The sequence below is a fragment of the Taurulus bubalis genome (genome assembly GCF_910589615.1).
Source record: "Taurulus bubalis genome assembly, chromosome: 1".
NCBI lineage: Eukaryota > Metazoa > Chordata > Actinopteri > Perciformes > Cottidae > Taurulus > Taurulus bubalis.
Genome location: NC_136589.1, coordinates 45302075 through 45324594, shown reverse-complemented (window position 1 = coordinate 45324594; position 22520 = coordinate 45302075). Strand labels below are relative to the sequence as shown.

The 22520-nt window shown below is 48.5% G+C and overlaps 1 protein-coding gene across 1 annotated transcript in view; it reads right to left on the bottom strand.

The window, feature by feature from the left end:
* Window positions 1–250: 250 nt before the first annotated feature.
* daam2 (dishevelled associated activator of morphogenesis 2) overlaps window positions 251–22520 on the bottom strand; it is a gene marked incomplete at both ends in the record, with an annotated part of 48389 nt that continues 26119 nt past the window's right edge. Inside the window, 20 exons of the mRNA XM_079214915.1 lie at window positions 251–463; window positions 550–720; window positions 4927–5058; window positions 5291–5351; window positions 5546–5653; window positions 6069–6237; window positions 8285–8373; window positions 9164–9270; window positions 9807–9891; window positions 10613–10719; window positions 13519–13626; window positions 13832–14137; window positions 14271–14455; window positions 14608–14666; window positions 16339–16477; window positions 16600–16717; window positions 16804–16870; window positions 16976–17079; window positions 17160–17270; window positions 17842–18175. Of these exons, the coding sequence (XP_079071041.1) occupies window positions 251–463; window positions 550–720; window positions 4927–5058; window positions 5291–5351; window positions 5546–5653; window positions 6069–6237; window positions 8285–8373; window positions 9164–9270; window positions 9807–9891; window positions 10613–10719; window positions 13519–13626; window positions 13832–14137; window positions 14271–14455; window positions 14608–14666; window positions 16339–16477; window positions 16600–16717; window positions 16804–16870; window positions 16976–17079; window positions 17160–17270; window positions 17842–18175 (2773 nt within the window). The remainder of the gene's footprint in view (window positions 464–549; window positions 721–4926; window positions 5059–5290; window positions 5352–5545; window positions 5654–6068; window positions 6238–8284; window positions 8374–9163; window positions 9271–9806; window positions 9892–10612; window positions 10720–13518; window positions 13627–13831; window positions 14138–14270; window positions 14456–14607; window positions 14667–16338; window positions 16478–16599; window positions 16718–16803; window positions 16871–16975; window positions 17080–17159; window positions 17271–17841; window positions 18176–22520) is intronic.

The window sequence follows — 22520 nt, the reverse complement described above, 5'->3', positions numbered from 1 at the left end:
CGCGTCACAGTGGTCCGTCCTCCGCCCCGGCTCAGGAGACCACACCCCCTCAGGACGAACGGACCAATCAGAGGAGGGTATCCTTCAAAACGGCGGGGCCGCCTACACGCGTCTCTACATGTCCAGTCCTGCCCTTACTTTACATCCTGGCCTCTGGTCGAGGACCTGGACCTAAAGGTGTTAGGAGATCGACACCACGGCAGAGTTCTAGTGTCTAGTGTTTCATTCGTCCTCCTTCCTTTGTCCCGACCTAGTAGTTGACCTTGGTGACGGCCCGCTCGCGGCCCCCACCCTCCACCAGCTGGTTGACGGAGCGCTTGCGGTTCCGCTTGAATTTGTTCAGGTCCTTGTCGAAGACCTCGCCGGAGCGCAGCGCCGACACCAGGTCGTCAAACTCCCCGCCGACCTCGTCCGAGGCCCCGCCCTTCTTGGCCCGCCGCTCCCGCTCCCTCTGCTCCTTGAGCTGGGAACAAGACACGGGAGGTCAGCGAGACCCAGAGACCACAAACACAGAAACATGGTCGCTCTATTCTCTACAGCGGGTCTCACCATGGCCTCCATGCGGGCTCTCCTCTCCTCCTCGTCTTTGCGCCGCTGCATGTTCTCCAGGTCCTGCCGCGCTTCGCTGAACGACTGCAAGAACGTGTCGAAGATCCCGAAGAACTCGTCGGGCTGCATCCTCCCTTCCTCCTCCCCAAAGTGCTTCAGAGATTTGGTAAACTGCAGAGAGAGAAGCATTTATTTATTTACATGCACACATGAGCATGCATATGCATGACTTTGCTCCAGTTCATTGGAGCAAAGGCGCGCACACACACACACACACACACATAGACAGGGTCCATACACATTCTGACCAATGGATTTCCATGACTTTTCCAAAACCTTTGGGATTTTTTTTGACCGTGACCGTAAGAACCCTGATAGAGTTCTTACATATGTTTGAGTTTAAGGTAATTTGGAAACCTCGTATTCCCGTCTGTCCAAAATCATCAGACAATCGTGTGATAATTAGCGTATGAATACTTGATTTATGGTCGTGAACGTGTTTTGTGAGGTAACAATTAAATTTAATTAGTTCATCCTTCGAGTCCAGGTGGACGTCGGAGCAACGTTAAGGTATTGTATCCATGTACGCATCATGAACATCATGAATAAATGAACATCATGCTGTGTTGAAGAAGATGTGAAACTAGAGATTGAGACATAAACTCATGTTTACAATGTTTACTGAGGGAATAAATCAAGAGAGAAGTAGAGTCATTTTCTCATAGACGTCTGTACAACCAGAGGAGTCGCCCCCTGGTGGTCGTTAGAAAGAAAGCTTGTTTAAGGTGCTTCCTCTGGCTTCTCTTTTCAGACCCAGAGGCTGCTGCCTGGTAACAACAACACAGCAGCATCAGCATCAGTGCTGTTCTCAGGTCAGTTCTTATCCATCAGTGCTGTTCTCAGGTCTGTTCTTATCCATCAGTGCTGTTCTCAGGTCAGTTCTTATCCATCAGTGCTGTTCTCAGGTCAGTTCTTATCCATCAGTGCTGTTCTCAGGTCAGTTATTATCCATCAGTGCTGTTCTCAGGTCTGTTCTTATCCATCAGTGCTGTTCTCAGGTCAGTTCTTGTCCATCAGTGCTGTTCTCAGGTCAGTTCTTATCCATCAGTGCTGTTCTCAGGTCAGTTATTATCCATCAGTGCTGTTCTCAGGTCTGTTCTTATCCATCAGTGCTGTTCTCAGGTCAGTTCTTATCCATCAGTGCTGTTCTCAGGTCAGTTCTTATCCATCAGTGCTGTTCTCAGGTCAGTTCTTATCCATCAGTGCTGTTCTTAGGTCAGTTCTTATCCAGCGTCAGAGTGAAGTTTGTAGGAGGCGGGTGACCCGTGTGTGTTCTAGTGATGGGAAGGAGTTGGGGCTTGCTCCTTTCGGAGGATGCTAAACGCATCCTGTCATTATGGGCTGGTCGCCGTGACAACCCCACCATCATCCCAATCCCTCCTGTAATTGTGTGTCTGGTCAAATCTGTTCCCTCTCGTCCCCTTGAGACCGTTCTAAATGCAGACACACACACACACACACACACACATACACTCTCTCTCTCTCTCTCTCTCTCTCTCTCTCTCTCTCTCTCTCTCTCTCTCTCTCTCTCTCTCTCTCTCTCTCTCTGTTAGAGCGTGTACTAACACCCCTGCTGTTTGTGTTCACATTCATATTTATATTTGTTCATCATGGTTGTTGATTGAAGACGTTGTCGAGCACTTTCATTTGAAGTTGTTAAAAGTTGTCGGTTTATTTCAGACCCGCTCTGGTTAACACATCATGGATTTGGTCTCGCTTGGCACCTTCTCCTCAACCACGAGAACGCCTGCCAACTCCACCGAGGTATCGGCGGCTCTGTCGTGGGAGCTTGCTATTAAAATGCTCTTATGGGAACTCTTTAATGAACTGAACTGCATCTGTTTACCAACAACCTGAGACGTTTCTACCCGGCACAAAGACCTGGAGGTCCTGAGAGGATCAGCGTGGTCTCGATGCTGCCCGTCTGCCAGCGGTGCCGTGCCAGCGCATTAAGTGGAGGAATAAAAGGAGTGTGACTGATGATGTCATAGCTAAAGTACTGTGGATAAGCAGCTGGTGGGTTCAATGAAAGAGGGCAAGTGGAAATTAAGTTGAAGGAAAATCGGTCCATAATATGTAGAAAAAGGGTGAGCTGTGTTGCTTAGCTTTGATCCGCTCGTTGCCCACAGCATGGGAGAAACACGCCCACGTGTTGGTCACATGGTCAAACACCAGATGCTGTTGAATCCAACTGCAGACCTTTAAAGGCCACAGTGTTCTTTTTGCATGTTTTCATCCATTTACAACAACTGGCACATCCGTACTACTTCCACTCGGAGAAAACCGCTTTCATATTCAGGTTCCACATTTACTGTAGAGAAACATATTCACAACTATTGAACGGGCTGCCATTTAAATGTGGTCTCGTTGTCGTGTACCTCCACAGGATGAAGCGCAAAGAGCTCAGTGATGTCACTGCCTTTTCCCCTCTGGTGCCCTCGTTAGGTCAACTTGTGCAATGCTTTGCTCTGTGACCAAATATCTGTGGAAACTATTGACTATCAGCAAATGGTGAGCATGGTAAAAATGTTCCCGGTTTTCATTTCACTGCTGCCCCGCCCCCTTTATGTCATATTCTATTAACTCCAATGGGAGAAGTGAACACAGACTAAGCCCGTAGTAAATATTGGACCCATTTTCACAAGCCACATATCTTCTGAACATTCTGACACTGACATTGGATTAAAAATGTAAAAATTTAAATAGACAAAAGTACACGCTACAACTATAGTCTTTAAGGCTAAAGATGGCTTCTAGCTGTGCAATAATCCAATGTCTAATGCATAATATACATTATGCCAATCTTGCCCAATCTGCTATTCATCCATCTACGCCACTTCCACCACAATTCCAAACGAGAGTGCGCTATATTAAGAATACTTTCGGCGAGTAATCCTGCGAGACAGATGTTTCCACCAGGGAAGTGAAATCAGCCGTGTGCATCTGTTCCCCCGCCAGAGCCACCAGACTCTGTTACCTCACAGAACACCGGGGGATGCTGGTCTACCGCTGGCTCCATGGGGTTTTTGTGTCATTGTGTGAACCCAAACTAACCACGGTCACACTATAACACAACCCCCGCCCACAGCACTACACATGTCTCTGCTCTTGGGTAGAGATAGATCTATTGCCTGAGAACATGGCGATGAGGGATAAACCCGACCGATCTCTCCGGATAAGAGAAGAAAAAAATCCCTCCTGTCCTCTGGAAACCTCTGTCCCAGTAACCCCATGACCTTGGAGAACTGTAATCCTGTGTAATGTATGTAGTAGTGTCTGGCGAGAGACACACACACACACACACACTTGTTGCCATGGAGATTTATGAGCCTCACCGGACTGCCTGCCTCTGTTTAGTCATTCTCCTCCAGCTCCTGAAGACCCACACTTCCAGATCTGTATTCCACTGGAAACCCTCACGGAGCGTCAGACAACCTTGACAAGCACTGAGTTGATGCGTCAGACTCCCCACTTACAAACCACGGACACACACACACACACACACACACACACACACACACACACACTTAGAGTCTGGGCTGGTGAACACAGGTTCTTTTGTTTCACAGCAGTAACCGGTCGGTGGGCTGCTCCTCCTGTTCTGTTCCCATGACGTCCCGACTGGCTCGTTTTCCTTCAGATTTTTTTTTACCGACCTCCTCCTCAAACAAATAATTAAGCAGAGGGGCGGGGGCTCTACATGAAACCCAAGGACCCTTCCTCCTGTCTTCCTCAAAATCTGTCAATCCTTCTGGAGAATTTTTAGCAATTTCGGGCATTTAGCAACATCATGTCAATTATTATGTCTTAAAGAGGATGGGGCCTCATGATAAAGTAGGATGTGATTTGTGTAACTGTTAAAAGCAGCTTGACATATCAAAGCTTCTAACGTGTCAGCATCTGGATGCTGAATGTGCAGAAAAGGTCTCCAAATTAAATAACAGCAGTCCCACTGATGTCTTCGGCTTGCATACTTCCTTCCATTCATCAACTCATGAGCCAGCGAGGTTCGAAAGGCCACTCAGTCCCAGTAGGAGGAAGAAGGCGAGTGTGGATTACGCTAACTCAAAGGGACCAACACAAAGACAGACGAGAGGGGGATCTTTCCCCCCCGGCGCTGCTGAAGCATCACGCTGGACTAAGAGGGGCGCACAGGAGGTTTCATGGTTTAAAAAAAAAAATAATGGCTCCGTCTCCCTCCCGCCTCTTCTGTCTGTCCAACATGAATGTTTAACTACGAGTACGCGCCGCATGAGAGCCGCCCACATGGACATCTGGACTCAACCGGGTCGCTGTACCGCTCACGCAGCTCTCTACCTTGTCCTTGGCCTCGCTCAGCTGGTCCTCCAGCTCGGAGAAGCTGAAGCCGGCCACGGTGATGAAGTCGCCGATCACGGCCACAAACTTGTCCCCGCGTTCCCGCGTCCGGCTCTGCTGGTACAGCAGCTCCTGGAGGGGCGAAGAAAAGCATGAAAAGTGGTCAAATTATGAGTCGTTTTGTTTTGTTGGTATACTCAGAGAAGAAGGAGGAAGACAGAGAGACAGAGTGTCCGCTCAGCGCCGATGATTTTACGGTAATAAACACAGCCGATCTCTGTGAAGTGCAATGTGTGTACATGCCTTTGTTTCAGTCAGTGTGGGACATTTAAACACCTTGTGATACAAACGCACAACGACTCACCGCTTCTAGAGCCTTCAGTCCACTTTTCATGTTGTGCACCTCTTTTTCCAACTCCGACAAACTGGTGAGGGACAGAAAAACACATCATTACCGCCTGACTATATCTCCTGCAGTAAACAGTAAGTATAGTGTTTAGATTGAGTTTTCACTGCGCCGCTTTAAACCTCATGCACTCATGACCTAGTGAGTAATTAGTCAATAGCATAGCAACAGATGCAATGCTACGGTGAACACAGCAAAGCGTCGGGCACTCACTTGACTTTGGCCGCTACCGGCACGCTGCTGAGGTCGTCCTGGATGTGCAGCGTGTCGTTGTAGTTCTTCTCAACGATCATGATCAGGTAGTGCAACATGGTGATGTTCCTGTTGAGACACGGGGCGGAAAAAAAAGCACTTCAACAACAGGGAGCGAGGATATTGGTAGATACATGTATATACATCTGTATATGAACTGATTAAGAAGAATCAAGGGATACAAGGACCATGTCGATGGTGCATTTTTGCTAAATTAAAAACTCATAGAATGTCTCTGATTGAGGGATTGCCTCCACGCGGCTCTCAACATGGCCACAGCGGAGCCGGTGGGTAGCAGCTAACGGTCCAATTTGTGTGCGTTTTGACAATTTGAATCCCAGAATTTTGAGACCCTAAACGGAGCACATTTATAACATTGAGTACTTGGAGCAAATGTGAGGACATGTTTTCATAGCGGTCATGTTTTCATAGCGGTCATATTTTCATAGCGGTCATGGGAAGAATAGCGAGTAACCTGGCCTACCTGTCGATGCTGGACTTGGTGTCGGCGATCTTGTTGAGGCTGGAGACCTTGAAGCCGTAGGCGTTGCCTCTCTGGCCCTTGTTCATGAAGTTGCCGAAGGCCAGCACCACCTCCAGGATCTGAGTCAGCCTCTTGCTCCGGACCACCTCCCTGGACGCGCTCAGGAGGGCTGGAGCGACGAGCGGAAAGAGAGAGAGAAGCAGCTGGAGAGATCATATAGCTGGTGATTGATGTGTGCACTTTGCTTAGTGCATCACTTTACCTTTTATATTATATTATATAATGAATTGGCCTTTTTCCACCACCCCCCCATTCTGTTTCTCCACTCAGCCTCCTTCCCATACACACACATGGAAACTGAAGATCTCAATCCTCTCCTTCATTTTGAACATCCGTCTTGATGATTGATCAATACCCCCAAAACCACCAGGCATCAGTGGGGAAACCCCTCACGTCTCTCCAGCCATGGAACAATGGGACAGACAACTTGTCTGGCACAGTGCAGGTGGTTCCCCCTCTCCACAGAGGAAAAACCTTCGTGTGAATGTGAAAGCCATTAACAGAACCCATGTTGTTATCGTTACAGTCCTTTCTGCAGCGATGCATCATGGGAACCGTTCCTCTGGCTCCACTGACAGTGTTCTGCTGGGTGCAGGGACGGCCTGGCGAGCCCCGTTGCACACTTGTCTTACGAAATGGATTGAACATGCTGGGTGGTCTCATCGAGAGCATATGAGAAATACCGTGGGTATAATAAGAGGGGATGAGGATTGTATTACGGGCATGGATGAACAGTGGGGTCTGGATCCAACAACAAAAAGGATCTGGAGGCCTCCAACTCACAGGATTGTTCCTCTGCTCACACGTTCTTTCCAGTGACGTGCGTCAGAGAACACAGACCGGCTCCAGCACACGCCGGGCTCGGACTCTGTCAGCACTCGCTGCAAATAAAACGCTGCCGCAAAGAGAGAGAGAGAGAGAGAGAGAGAGAGAGAGAGAGAGAGAGAGAGAGAGAGAGAGAGAGAGAGAGAGAGAGAGACAAAGAGACACAGAGAGAGAGAGAGGGACAGGGAGACAGAGAGGAAAAGAAAGAAAGAGAGAGGGGGAGAAAGAAAGATAGAGAGAGAGACAGTGACAGAGGGAGAGAGAGAGAGAGTGAGAGAGAGACTCCTCCACTCTCTACGCGGGCCAGCTTTCCAAAACATGGTAACCTGGAGGCTGGTTCGGAAGGAAAAAAACGGCAGTAGGGCCAACATCCAGCCGGCCACCGCTCTCACCGAGCACGCACATGCGACAGAGAAGGAGTTTCTCGCCGTGAAAGGCGTCGGTCGAAGCTGGTGACATTTAAAATGCATAAAAACTGTTTTGGGTTCCTAGGCATGCGAGTAGACTTATAAATGTGCTTCTACTTTCCTTCTTAGTGCCTCTTCACAGTGCACGCTTCATGCAATTGTCAAGTTTATGCATAGGATGGATTTTAGTAACTCAAATGCACAACATCGTAGCTGCATCCAAGTTATCTGAACTATAAGTATAAGTGTGTAATTTTTGACATACCATCATACCAGTCACTGCTGTTTGGCAGGCAACAACATTTAATGTTCACAGCTTGAAGCTGAAGGAACAGCGGACCGAGCTACTTAGGTCTCATGTTAACTCACTTCACTCATGGTGTGCAAGAAATGGCATCGCCAAAAGGCATGCTGGGTAAATGACACCGCCCACACAGGAAGACTTTTCTTGTGCAGGAAGAAGTATTTTCCTGTGCAGCAAAGTGGGCGGGCTTTACCCATCATGCATTTTGGCGATGTCATTTCTTGCACACCATGAGTCAACTTCTATCCGTGAGACGTAAGTAGCTCAGACCGCTGAACACGTATCTGTGACTGTAGACATTAAATGTTGCTGCCGGCTGAAGAATGACAATAATCGTTACGGCCGTGCATGCGCCACTAGTATCAAGGGATTCCCCTGGGTCCTAGCTCCCTACAGTTGCGAGCGAGTGGTGAATAACGATGGCGGTCCTTTTCGGTGTCAATAAAATACCGTGATATACCGTGAAACTGCCCGAATCTTACAAAATACCGTGACATGAATTTTTGGCCATACCGCCCAGCCCTACTTGTTGTCATCGTCACTTTCTTTGTTGACAAAAAAGAAAAAAATTGCCCGCCTTACTTCAGCCCGTCAGTGGCCTCCGATGAGTTTGTCCTCACCTTCAACCTTCGGCTTGGTTTCCGCGAGACGCTCTGCAAACTTCTTCTTGAAGAACAGAGCCTGCAGTCTCTGCTGGTAGTGGTCAATTCTGATTAAGGGAGAAAAAAAAGGGAAATGAGTCACATTTGTGTCCAGGGGAGTGGAAGTTCAAAGCTAGAAGTCACCCAATCGTACAAAACTCCCTCTCTGTTGAACCTGCCCGAAACGTTCACCGTGGGAGGGAGTGGGCATTTCAAAGCTGGACCAGAGATATTAAATGGGGAAAAAAACTAAATCCCAGACGTATTGCTGGGACCAGGGAGATGCGGTCAAAAGGAAACAAAGTGGACAGGGTAATATTTCACTGAAGGAAATGAAAAGGTTTAATTATCTTGAACAAATAGCACAGATTCTGAGGAATGATGGAATGCAGACAGAAAAAGACCTCAAAGTGCAGCCGTGACTTCTTTTCACGGCTAAATGACGAATCCATCTCCTGACGTTTGTTCCTGATCCCAGTCCCCCGTGCTGCTTCAAAAAGCTCCGTCTCTAACAACCAACGTCGTGCTTTGTAATATTTAAAGATCTATTTGTGGCTGACGTCTTGATTCTGTACAAAATCTGCATGTTGTTCACTTTGGAAATCTTCCATTCCAGATTCTGCCCGTAGTCTGTTTTATAACGGAGACGATGGGTCTTGTGCAACCAATCTTCATCGCCACATCTCACAGGTTGAACTACATGAGCGTTAACCAGCCGTGCAAATGGCACATCTGTGCAAATCTTTGCAGGGGGGGGGGGGCGCTTTGGCTGCTGACGGCAAAAACACATCAGACAGCTAACCCACCAACGCCGTTACCTGAAGCAGAGTGTTGTTACAGTAACGCAGTGCTGTGTACCTGCTCATTTCATAGAGGAAGCGATCGGCCCGGGCCATCCTCTCCAGCTCATGTTTGTGCTCCTCCAACAGGTCAATGTCACTTTTCTCTGGGATAAACTTCAGCAGCTGCAAAGACGCAAGGACCACAATGTTAATCCGGATGTGTGTAAACAGTGTTGAACATTTGCTATTAGCTATCTTCTAATGTTGATTACGGGCAGAAACCACCGGGTGTGAAGAGTGAAGCCAATGTGGCAGTGTGTTAATAAACCTGCATTCTCTCTAATGGTCAACAGGGGGAGACTCCTCTGGTTGCAAAAATAGCTGGTTGCATAGAAGTCTATGGGAAAATGACCCAACTAGTAAAATAGACCTTAAAGCAGGCTATGCTTTAGGGCGGGCCTACCGTGTGATTGACAGGTCACTACAACAGCGTTGTCCAGTCTGGGGATGGCTACTTTCTGCTTCTTTATAAGAAATGACTGACATATATAATATAATTTTATCTGGGCCAAGTGCTGACTAGGCAAAGTACATCACACCTGAAGACAACAACAGAACGAATATTGTTCTCCCTCAATCAATCAAATCCATACACATTAGCAGACTTGATGAGTTCTGCTGTCGTACATCCACAGTACTCGGTCATCCATTGACCTCACCTGCTCCAGCATGTCTTTGGCCAGCTCTTCCCTCTCATCCATCTCCAGGATGGCCCTCTTGATCTCTTCATTGCTCATTTTTAACCTGCAGAGGAGGAACAGTTTCAGTTCATTCCTTTCCAATGCAACGGCAAACGCACGGCACAGAAAGCTGCAGCGGACTGATGCTACTACTCTGAACACCACTCTGGACCAGAGTCCCTGCCGGCTGTTCTCAGTGCATCTGATCCGTGTTAAGTGTGCCCGGCTTGTGATCAACAACAGCATTGTTAGTCCTCGCACCGGGGCCTTATCGACCAACCGCTGACCCCATTAGGTTTCTAGTTTGTACCCTCGGGCCATTTGCTATCGACACGAGAGCAGCCCAGAGACCCTGATGCAGTTGTGTCCGGCACAGACGGGCCTCGGGAAGTCTGTTTATTGATCCAAATTCTCCACATGGCTTTGGGGAAAGACACACGAATGGCTACCATGCGATGTTGAGGGTTTTTTAATTGATTCCGGTTCAGATTTAGTCAGACTTGAAGCCCCTCGGGAGGGGAGGCGGCATTTTATGTGTCCTAATCTATTTTCTACGTGGAGATTGACAGTGCCTGAAATAGTCACTAAAAATAGACTCCTGCAGAGACAATGCTGTGTGTCTGTCATGCGACTCAGTTGGATGGTAGATCAGTTACGCTGGCAGATGTCCCGTCTCCCGTACCAGACGTAAGAAGCTCCGACCTTAAGCTGCTCCACACAGAGTTATAATCTAAATAACGGATAGTTAATAAGCATGATTTAATAATTCCGGACCGGACCCGTACTTTGAGAGAAGGATGACACAGTTCTGCGCACGTCTGCCGTCGATGACCGACAGCTCCTTGACCTTCCGCGTGCTCACGTATATGTCGTCCATAGAGCCCGTCTCCTTCTGCGGAAAGATGAAGACAGAGATCCAGATTAACTTTGCACACAGTGCTCACATGAACAGCAAAAGCCTCCTCCTCACATCTGTTGGACATCTTTATCTGGTTGAGAGATGACATGACCTCTTCCAAGCATTTAACAATGTGTTAATTTGGAGCAGAAAAAAAAGAAAAGAATAAAAGAGTTGCAGTTTAATCACTGCGACTATCAAGCACCGACTAAAGAGTTGCACTCCAGCCAAATATAGTCATTGACCTGCTTCTGCCGTATCTGAGGCCATAATGCACGTCTCATTAAAACACTATGAAGCCTGAAGAGGAGTTTTTTTTACTTGGTGAGTCACCACTGCAAACACAATGCAGGCCGGCCTGTACTCTCTCTGAGAAACAGGAAACGCTGTGCAACACTCGTCTCCGGCCGGTCAGATAGCTCCGTGTAGCATTCACACTCCACAGGGAGAGAGAATACAGGTCTGAGAAAACCGTCCGGGGCCGCGTGTTAAACACACATTCTATTTATGGTGCGAGCCGGGGAAAAAAAACGATTTCTGAGGTTGTGACGTGTGTGAAACAGATGCAGCTTGTAAAGAAAGTGTCGTGCCTGGCAACGGACAGAGTTTGGCACCGGTTGCGGGGGCAACTCCCATTCACCGGGCCGCCAAACCCTCTCCGCCCCACACGCCAAAGGCAGGTTTTTTCTTCTAAATGCAGTTTTGCCAACTTGTTTAACCCAACCCAGCAGTGGAAGTGGAGACTAGCCCCTTCGTGTTTTAGACCCAGCTCGCTGTCTGAATGCGTCATCCACACACTCCAGTATTGACAGGCATTCTCATAATTTTTTTGACACTGTGTGCACAACCACCAACGCATTCAACACATTGATTACACGTCTGCTGCAGCGCAGAGGGAAGCTGCTAGAGCGGTGGAGGATAAAGATGCTGGACCTCTTGACTCACCTGCTTGAAGGATTGGTTAGTGAGCAGGTCCTGCCAGGCAGTCGGGAGAGTGCAGAGGGAGAGAGACACACACAAAGAAAAGAACACAACAACAAAATTGAAAACACATGCAAAGATTAGCACTTCAAGCAGAGAGCAGAAAATAAAAGGTGCTGACTAGAGCAAGAACTACAACAATGCACCACAAGCCCAAGCTGGGAAGCCTTCTGTGAGAACGCAGCGTTAATAAGGACTGAGCGAGTCATCGGGGGCTCATGAAGTCCATGTTGAAAGTCTGAAATCCATCTGCATCGGTGAGAGTTTTTAAAGCTGCGCTCTATTTCGGTCTCTTGTGTTCTTAAGGAGGTCACGATTGCTCTAATGTGTTCTTTTGATTGCGTCTACGTTTGCCTTGACATGGAAAAACAAGAGCATGAAAAATGAAGTGCGGGGAGGAATCCTACAGAGGGCGAATGTAAACAAAAGGCCATTCTGAAAGAAAGGCCAATGACAAGCTTTAAAAGAAAAAAAGCAAGAAAAAAAAAAGCAATTATGGCATATATAAACATCGCAATGCTGAATTGAATGGAACCTCGCTCTTGCCAAATGGAACCGAGTTGTCAAAGCCAGTGAGGCCTCGTTTTTTTTTACATGTGGCTATATCCATAGAGATCGCTGTTTAACCGCCAATAAAAACCTCCTCTGGATAAATAAATACACACAGTAAACCACTGTCAGCAACAGCCTCGAATGACCCATTGCTCCTTAATAAAAGCCTGAAGAGAGAAGTTGTGCTTTTAGCTGCGAGGAGGCTTTTAGGCGTTGCAGTAAAATACCTTGTAAAGGAATTCAACAATGGCGACGCCCCTATAGGGACTTCACTCAGCACCGCTCTTCATTTAGCCTTTGATTCTCACTGGGATGTCTAGAGACTCATTAGGGTGTATTGACATCCCACTGAAACCCTGTTTACGCAGTAAAACATAAAAGATGTATACCATTTGGTTACATGACAGGTGGTGTGTAATTAGCTTGTAGCATAAAGGGAAATAAGTGCTAAGTGCTGTGTGGTATCGCCCCCTGAGGCCTGCGTACGCCAATTGCCCCATTACACAGAGTCCATGGTTCAATTTGCTTCTTTACTTTAGTGTGTTGGCATCGTGACTGCCCTGATCCATGAGCCCGTGAAGAGCCCGGTCGCTGGCCCAGTTCTCACACTAACGCTCTGCAGACATTCGGGCAAAGCTCGAGCTCAGTGGCATTTTCTACAGTAAGGCATTCAGCAGTGAGCAGCTGCCCGTGTTGGTCTGGAGCTGGACCTTTGGCACTCAGTGCTCTTACGACATCACCCCGCCCACAGTCCATCACACACACACACAAAAATGGCAAAATTAAAATTTCACTTGCGACAGTTCTTAAAACAAGAGACATGAAAAGGATTCCTGCGTCTGCATGTTAAAGGGACAGTGTGTGGGATTTAGCGGAATCTAAAACTGCAGACTGCAACCGACCACTCTCTCCTCTTTTCCCCCCAAGACTGTGGTAACTGTGGTGTTGCAACATGATGGACTCAGTTAAGATATGAAGGGCTCATTCTAAGCTAATGAAAACACAACGATTCTTAGTTTCAGGTCATTACACCTGAATGAAAACATAGTCATGAATATGATATTCCATCTCTGCCAATAGAGCCCCGAAATGCTACACACTGGCCCTTTAATGCCAATTGCCAAAACAAGCACCCATACAAAACACACACACACACACACACACACACACACACACACACACACACACACACACACACACACAATGAACTGCGAGTCATAACAGTGCAGTCCAAAATACTCTATCCCACATAATCCTAACCTGCTGTCTCTGATAGGCTGAAAACATCTTCTCGATGTCCTTGAGGTCAAGAATCTTGAAAGCTCTCAGGTCGTCGATGTCGTTCCAGATGGTGCCGTTAATAACATTCTGAAAAGGGGGGAAAGGGATTAATATTTAAAAAACAGAAGGAACTGGTACTACAGGGATGAAATTATGCCTTTCATTTGTTGTGAGAGTACATCAGCTAGCTAACACACCATACCTTCATACTGCAGAATGACCACGCTCACACCGTCGTCATGTCTTAAAAATTGAAATAAAGTTTTGATATTTCGCCCCATCATGCTCTCACCTCTCCTAGTTTGGCCCAGTTGAAAGACTTGAGGGGATGAGAGGGCTGAGGGATGGACTTGGAGCGCATGCTGGCCGCCGAGTTGAATAAAGAGGGAATAGGAGGAGGCGGGATTCCGAAAATCGGAGGGGCTCCCGGTGGGGGAGGCGGCCCGCCCGGCGGGGGAGGCGGCGGCGGAGGAGGCGGGCAGCTGAACGGCAGCGGAGGAGGAGGAGGCGGAGGAAAGCCCCCCATCATTGGCGGCGGAGGCGGAGCCATGGGGCCGCCGGGAGGAGGAGGAGGAGCCGGGAAAGAAACGCCGACGCCCTGTTGGTGGAGAGATGGAAGCAAAAGATATAATTCATATGATTTGTACCACATACCATACAATGAGTACATTCAATCAGAAAAGGTAGATGCCATCAATTCAAACTCAGTAGTAAAAAGCAGCACTGCTCACAGAGACGTCATTGATGCGCGTGGACAGGTCCAGGACCTGCTCTCTGGCCGAGCGCAGCTCCACTCCCTCGCGCTGGAGTTTGTCCTTCATCTTGTTCAAAGTCTTCATCATGTCCTCCTTCTCCTGGGTCTTGGTCTCGCACTCTCGCTCCTTCCGCTCTAGTTTACCCAGAAGCTCCACGTGATCTGAAAGGGGACGACGAGAGTGTTGAAACGCCGGCGAGTCGGATGATGAAATGCAAAGCGGGGAGAGCTCCATACAGATTTCTAGGCTCGTATATAATAACAAAAAAAAGGCATTATGCATTTTGATTTCCCTTTCGTCGACCGGGTCTTACCTTTCCTGAACTTCTCGGCCTGGTCTCTCCACTGCTTCACCTCGTTCTCGTTGACCAACCTGTGAAGCGGGTAAACACGAGTGAGCAACGCGACAAGCAACGCATGCGGGGGTCGACTGCAACCCGACCGAGGCAAATCTTTCCATTTTGTGAGAGGCATCTTGACTGGGTTGATGCAGTTTTTACCCCCTTTATGAAGCTGCATGACACAACATTAGTGCTCAAATAAAACCTGCGGGGCCAAAAATCAGTTAAATATACGTTTTTTGGGGCAGCGGAAGCTTGACGGGTCAAACAGAGGTTACGCTGATGTTCTGAGGCCGATGTGGGATCAGCTGATATTAGAGATGAGGCGACAAAGGTATCGGATAAAAACAGGAGAGTGAAGGGAGATTTGCAAAGAGGATCAAATGGCGAGTTTTTTGGAGAAATTAATTTAGCTGAGGAAAAGTTTGAAAAGTGAAAAACCTTGAGGATCGGTGGAGGCCGTGGCAAGAGCTGAGGGGAACAGACACATTTCAGAGTGACAAACGGTGAAAGAGGAAGAGAGAGTGTTGAGGTGCGCCAACTTCTCGCTAACAATTCGCACTGGAGTGCTCGTCATCAATGCACACGAGGCAACGCAAAGCAAATTGCTCATTAGTCAGGTGTCTGTCCTCTAAGTGCTTACAGTGAAGACACAATCGCTTTATTGTTCACCGGTCAAATAAAGAACCTTCATGCAGCCGTGGAGGAACGTGATCGAGAGGTGTTCATTTTTGGGGCCGGATACCCACGCGAGTTGCCATGGTGAGCGCAGATGATGGATGGCTTCCTCTCCCAGTTGTTTTAACGTCCTCCTCCCCTCCCCCTCGCGCTGTATGTTCTCGGGCCGCCGGCACGCAGCCCAAAACAATGAGGAAATCTCCATTTAATGCAGGTCTTTTCAGGTGTAATTCACTCCAGGAGAGTTTATGGAAACGCAAGGCGGCTGCGGCAGCAATGTAAAGCGGATGGATCTGCAATGGACAGTAATGGACGCCGCGTCTCAGTCCGCTCTCTGCGCAGCCACTGGAAAGAATTGCGCTCGAGTGAGCTGACTGCACAAAGAGTAGTGGATGAATTAGTGAACAAAGTGGGAGCGGGCGGGAAGAAAGAAAGAGCGTCTGAAGGAGAAACTGAAATTAACTGTTGGGAGTAAAGACGTAAAGTAAAGCCCTTGAATGCATCTCATCGCTCCACCTACCCGCAGTGCACACACACTGTGGACTTTGGCTCCTGAACACGAGAACAGATTGATTCAAAACAAAACACGTTATTCAGTGAAACCCAGACCACAAAGCCCCCCAGAAAACGTGGACGATCATTTGGAGACAGAAATAAGTCATAATGCTGAAACGATTACGTCTCCCTGTTGTCTTCTTCGTGACGCCGCGTCTGCTCGGCCTCACCTAAACATGGCTGACTTGGCTTAATGCGATCAGAGACATGTTTTCCTTTTGAGCTCCGGCTTCCGCTTTCATGCCAATTCACCCTTGGAGCGTGGCTTCCTGCCGATTCACTTCACCTCACCCTCCTGTGCAATCACATTCTCCACCGCTGGCACAACAGCACGCAATAAAAAAAATAAAAAACAATTGACCAAGAGTGTTGAAACAGGTCTTACTGCATGCAGCTCCATCTCTGGTGCGTCTCCGCCTCAAACGTTCTGACAAAAAGCGTCAGTGGGCTGGGTGGCTGCTCTCTACTTACATGCGAATGATGTTCTTGACGCTGAAGTTGTCCAGAGGGGCGGCGTCGGGGTCCTCTCCCTTTTCGTCCTGGAGGACCAACTGCTGGAGGATCCGGTCTAAGAGCTGCCAGTGCTGCAGGCTGCCACCGCCTCGTTTATCTGCGTAACAAGTTTGTCATTTTTTTCCCAGTATCCCAAATACACAAAAACGGATTTGCACTCATCCTGGAATTTGAGCGCCATGAAAGAAGGCCCAGAACAACTCCTCTGCTTCTACTCACAGGGCATCTGCAGGCAGTGCTGGAGGATGGAGATGAGGTTGGGGTAGGCGTCTGTGTGGCTCAGCTTCTTCTTGATCAGCTCGAACATGGCACCGGCACTCTTTGTGTCTACGTGGGTCTATCAAACAAAACAAATAAAGAATGACCGCCACACAACCAAAGTAGAATGATGAGGAAACAGATCGCTGTGTTTAAGTTACTCACCGCATCAAACCTTTTGGCCAGCTCAGAGTCATCCTCGTTCCGCACCATCTCAAAGAAGTCCAAATGCCTGGGACGGGGAGAAATAACAGTCTGAGCATTTGCTGCCCCCTCGGCCGGCCCGAGAAGGAAGGGCAGTCGAACAGCTGACTGCTCGTGAGCGTCTCGCTCTCACCTATCCAGCGTGGCGTTCTCGTGCTCCCGGAGCTTGTCGATGACCGGCTGGATGCCCAACATCAGGAACTCGTACCTTAGGTGGAGGCGGAACTCAAGGTTGTCCTAGAAATATAGAAGAAAAAAAACAAATAAATATATATAAAAGCATGTCCCCTTTAAGTTGACATGCAGGGTGCGCTGACCTCTCCGGCGCCGGCGTTGAGCACGGCGTTGATGAAGGACATGATGGCTGTCTTTAAGTTGACCTCGTCTCTGTAGCGGCCTGTGCTCTTGTCCAGCTCATTCAGCAGCGTCTGCGGGGTCAGCACAGATGGGAGAGTTAGTCAGCAAGTGTGTTTTGGATCCAACATGTGTAGGTCAGCGCTAATACCGCCGGACACCATGGCAACGGGCGACAGGGATGAAAGAAACTGTCACTGGAATCTTGATTTTTGGTTCGAACCCAACATTGAGGGAACCAGGTTGCACTTCTCCCCCCTGCGTTCCCACACGCCTGCCGCTTAATCACAACTCAACGTAAAAAAATAAAAAAAAGAGTTGGGAATCACTCAGCTCCTGTGGTGTTAGTCTAGCCCGAGGAGGCATGATTTAGCGCATGCCCTCCGGTGGGGGGACGTGGCTTGTTGACTCAGTCCTGCTAGTCGCTGAAGCGCTACACATGCCCTGACCTCCATAACTCTGGATGTCCTCACCTGCCTTTAATTTTCCCAGAGAGTTGACTTAACCTGAGGCCAACCGTCTGAGGGTGTTAAAGCACGAGTCTCCATCTTGTTAACACGACCACAGCTTGATTTATTTCAGCATTACTTTGACATTCTGCGTCCGACCCGAGGTACTCGAGGCACCACTCGGGTTCCCCCTCACCTGGAAGCGAGTCCTCTCCGCGGCGTACTTCTGGTAGTGCGCCATGGCCTGCAGCACCTTCTTGTGCCCGTCGGGCACCAGGCACACCGCCCCGAGGATCTCCAGCACCGCCACTTTGGTCTTGATGTTCTCCGTCCGCAGGCTCTGCGAGATGGTGGTGATGCTCTGCGGGTGGGCGAGGACGTGCGCGCGGCCCTGCGAGTTGTTCATCAGGGCCTTGATGCAGCCGATGACGGAGGTGTGGACGCGGCTCTCGGACGTCTCGTAGTCCATGCTGCGCAGGAAGTTGAGCAGGCAGGTGAGGCCGTCGAGCTCGATGAAGCGCGTGACGAACCTGGAGGGAGGGGGGTAGGTGAGCCCAGATTCAGGGTGAATATTCACCTCATGGCTAACATTCCTCATCTCTCTCCCAGCATTTTATATCATCTGTCCACTTTCGCTGCTGAATAATTGGCATAAAATGCCCGGAATATTTTTGAACAAAAAACATGTTCTTCCTACATTAATTACAGTAAACATCAACAAATGAGTTTGATTCATTTTCTGTCAGTGAACTCTCGATGACCCTCCCTGGCAGGGAGCACTCCCTCAAATGTCACACCTTCTTTTCTTAACGCAGCGATGGCATCAAAGACATGATAAACTTCCTCCTGAGCCACTCTTTCACGCGATGAGGACACAGACTTTTAATCTGTGCGAGCGCCCCTTTCAAGTGCTACAAGAAACAGGAACAGCAAGTTCATAGGTCACACTGTCACGACCGGAGCTCATCCAGGCTCCTACTGAAAAAGAATCCCTCGTTAGCGGAGCTAGTTAGACAGCGTTGACCTCCTATTGGACGGCCTGTAAACATGGAGGGACGTCACATCTGGTGGGCACACTGCGGGCCGTGTTGTAAACGACCGTCCCGCTCGCTCGTAAAATGCTTTTCAAACAAATGGGGGCTTGTGTGTTGGGAGCGAGGAGTGAAAGGGACAGTGAGGAAAAGAGGGAGGCGAGATGAGATTTATTGCCACGCATTGTAACAGATACATTGTTTTGATGGCAGAAGCTCCTGCTCCACTGCCGTCTTGGCAAGAGCAGGCACGGAGAAGAAAAAGAAAGAAAAGTAAATCACCCAATTATTATCCTGTACGCACACAATCAGTCCAAGTTTCCAGCAAACACTCAGACTCACACACTGTCACAGGTCTCACCACCTGCATGCATACAGACAGACGAGAGAGGGAAGTAGTAGCAGGATAGATGCATGCACGCACATCATTTCACACAGAAACTAAAACAATTCAACGGTGACTAATCCGCTGCACTTCTAGGAAGCTTACATCCCCGCTATTCTCTCTCCTACTTCTCTCCATCTCCTCTCCATAGAGCACTTTAATCAATGGTTCCCATCCCCTCTGACTTTGGAGCCGCTGACATTCACGCTGAGCCGAGTGGCGCGCAGGACATTTTTCCCTTTTTCCTTTTTTTGCGTGTGTGTGTGTATGTGTGTGTGGAACAACCGCTGCATACTTGAAAAGCCACCGGGGTTGTGTTCAAGGAGACGGCGAGAGAGCGACAACTGCTGCATACAATATGAACTGAACAAAGGCGGACACCACACACACACACACACACACACACACAAAAGAAAGAAGCGAGGGTTATGACTTGGAATGGGACGAGACTGAACAAACAGTGTGTGTTGAGTCAAAGCCGAGGTGAAATAAAACCCTCAGATAGCTAGTTCAAAATAGTTTTTTTATACAGCATTAAATGGTTGGCAACGTTGTTAGCTACTTAAAAAAACATTTCGGGGTCATGTTAGTTCCATTGATCTGAAAAGTAGAGCCCCTCAACCAGAGGCAGATAATAATCCAAATGAGCAGTACAGACTGAAAACTGATCCAGATGCTCAACATTTAAATTTCATTCTAACCAACTGGGCTTTTTTTTCGAAGGTTTTAGCTCCACAGGAAAAGCATTCAGTCAGTAAACTGTGGACGAGCCCTGCTTGGCAGACGGTCGGTTCCAGAGTTCATTCCTGCCTCAAAGCCTTACAGACGTATCAAAATGTTAACACACACACACACACACACACACACACACACACACACGCGTCTTGTTCTACTATAAAAGGGGCCAGCGTGGTGGTGTGTGTGTCAGGTTCTTCAGAGGTGACCGAGATGTCCGCGGTGCTCGGAAGTAAGGCCATACGATACCACCGCATTCAGACTGGGTGGTGGTAAAGCCGAGGGCCCGGACAAAGAGGCAACGCACACAACACCGGCGCGCACGTACGTGCACGGATCCCAATAAAACCGGCCGCAGCCAAGGTGCACATCTGTGATGTGTATAGTATGACATGGCAGGAAGGGAAGGGCTCCTATGGAGTCGTTTATTGTTAAATCTACAGTGTGTGTGTGTGTGTGTGTGTGTGTGGGGCAGTATGTAGGATTTGGCAGCATCTATCAGAAGCGAAAACATCTCTCTTTCCAAGGCTCTTCAGAGGTGTGATACACCCCCCCCCACTAATGTACTTGGTTTTATGTGAAAACAGATATGAAGTTCACTCTGTTTGGTGGAACCCTTTGAGAGAGATGTTTTGAAGGATAATATTTGCATGTGGCGGTAGCAAAGCGTCCAAAGGGCTATTGACACGGGAGTGAGGGCTCAAGTCAATATTCTTGCTGGAAGAGATTCGCAGAGACGACGTCCTGGGAAGCAATGCGTGCTCCGCCGACACGGGCCTGGGACTGCAGTGCATTCTGGGCCAGCGCGGCCTCAGTGAACTCCAGGAGAGCTTCATTTCCTGCCCCACCCCCTGCAGCTAGTTCACCACGGAAACGCTCCGTGGCACGGACTAAAAACCCAGCAGGTCCAACACTGCGTGCGAGGACCCTTCAACGAGAAGCCGGACCACCACAAGCGAGAGTAAATACTGAAACGTCTGGAAGCTAAACTGAAGCGCACGCCGGACCGCGGGTGAGATTGGTCGACGTGCTCGGGCTGCAGCAGGCCGGTGTTTGCATGCTGGCCTCGTATGCCCGCTGTGTGAGGCAGCAAGCTCCATTAGACAGCTGGTACACAGAGCAACCACTGCTGGCAGAGGATACAGATAAGCGGTAAACCCGCACGCGGGAGCCAATCAGTCAATTTTCCAAATGTCACCGTTTTTTTTATTACGGCTGCTTGTAATTAATCACATTTGTATTTGGGTTATTAAATTGGTTTAGGATCAAAATCCTTTCTGATAAGCGGCTGACGTGCCGTCTCACTGTGTTTGACACAGTGGATCCGATCCAACGCGCCGAAGGCCAAAATCACGACATCAGTAACACAAACACACGGTGCTCTGTGAGGTCACGTTCGGGTTCTTCTTCCCCGGCTGGTGGGCTTGAAGGCACAGCACAGATCGGCACAACTGCTTCAGTCCCCGTTGGAGGCGCCCGTTGGAGGCGCCCGTCTCACGGCGAGATAACCCGGTGGGAATGTTCTAAATATAGCGTACACTTAAACTGCTATTGATTTATTTATTCTCCCACAGCAAAACATGGCTTTGCTCTCACGTTGGTTTTGCCGACCTCCTTCTGCTGTGATACACGGACTATGGCGAAGTAACTCACGCCACCCGACTCAAAGGACCCCTTTAAAGACAACAGGGCTGATGTGGGTGCATTCAGTTGTCTGGTCTTAGGCAGAAAAACAGGATGTCTCAAAACTAAAACAATCTTATGCAGAGGATAATAATACATAATCTGATAATTCTCGACAGTCGTTATTTAATACAACACATTGGATTACAGCCCCTTCAAAGGAATGACATCATGTTGTTTTTCTGCTGTTTCCTCCCTATTTCGAGATATTAGAGATATACATATTTAGTTTATATATATATATATATATATATATATATATATATATATATATATATATAAACTAAATATGTCTTCATGTTGTGTAATGTGGATTGTCATGTTGTAGAAAAATGACACCTTTAAATATATTTTCCGCTGTTAATATCATTCCATATGCTGGGCATGAACGCAGAGCCCACAACCCAGACCTGGTCATCTCAGAGGCTTATACTCAGCCTGTGAGTGAGGGTGTCAATGTGCTGCTGCTGTGCTCGCTGCCAGGCACCACCGCATGGCCCGCCATGTGTTTGAGTCCTGTGGCCCTGTGAAGCGGGCCGAGGGCACAAGGGCGCCTCTTCACAACCAGACCCAGCAGCCTCTCTGAGGCCAGGGGGGAGGGAGCGGGAGGGGGCCATTTCAGGCTGCCATCCAAAAGGCCGGCAGGACTCAAAGCTGACTACGGGCCGACACCTCCGTGTCTCACAAAATGCTGCCATGAAGGCAGACAGCATGGGTGGCCAAACTTTTCTTTTTGGACTGTGGGCCACATGCAGAAAGTTATAAAGAGCCAAAAAAGTGTGAATGTGAAGCTTTTCAACCAGCGAGAGCATTGGTTTCTAGACCAGAAAACCCCCATGCGCCATAGAAAATGAATTCTCTATCAAAATAACTGGTTGCTAATTAATGTGCCCACATATTACAATAAGTATGTATCTAATGCATACATTTAAACTCTAATCCAGTCCAATTACTATATAGAAATACTCCATCTATATTATCCCCCAGGCTGACGGCACTCACATCAGGGACAGGACGACACCTCTTGGGGATTCTTTCCGG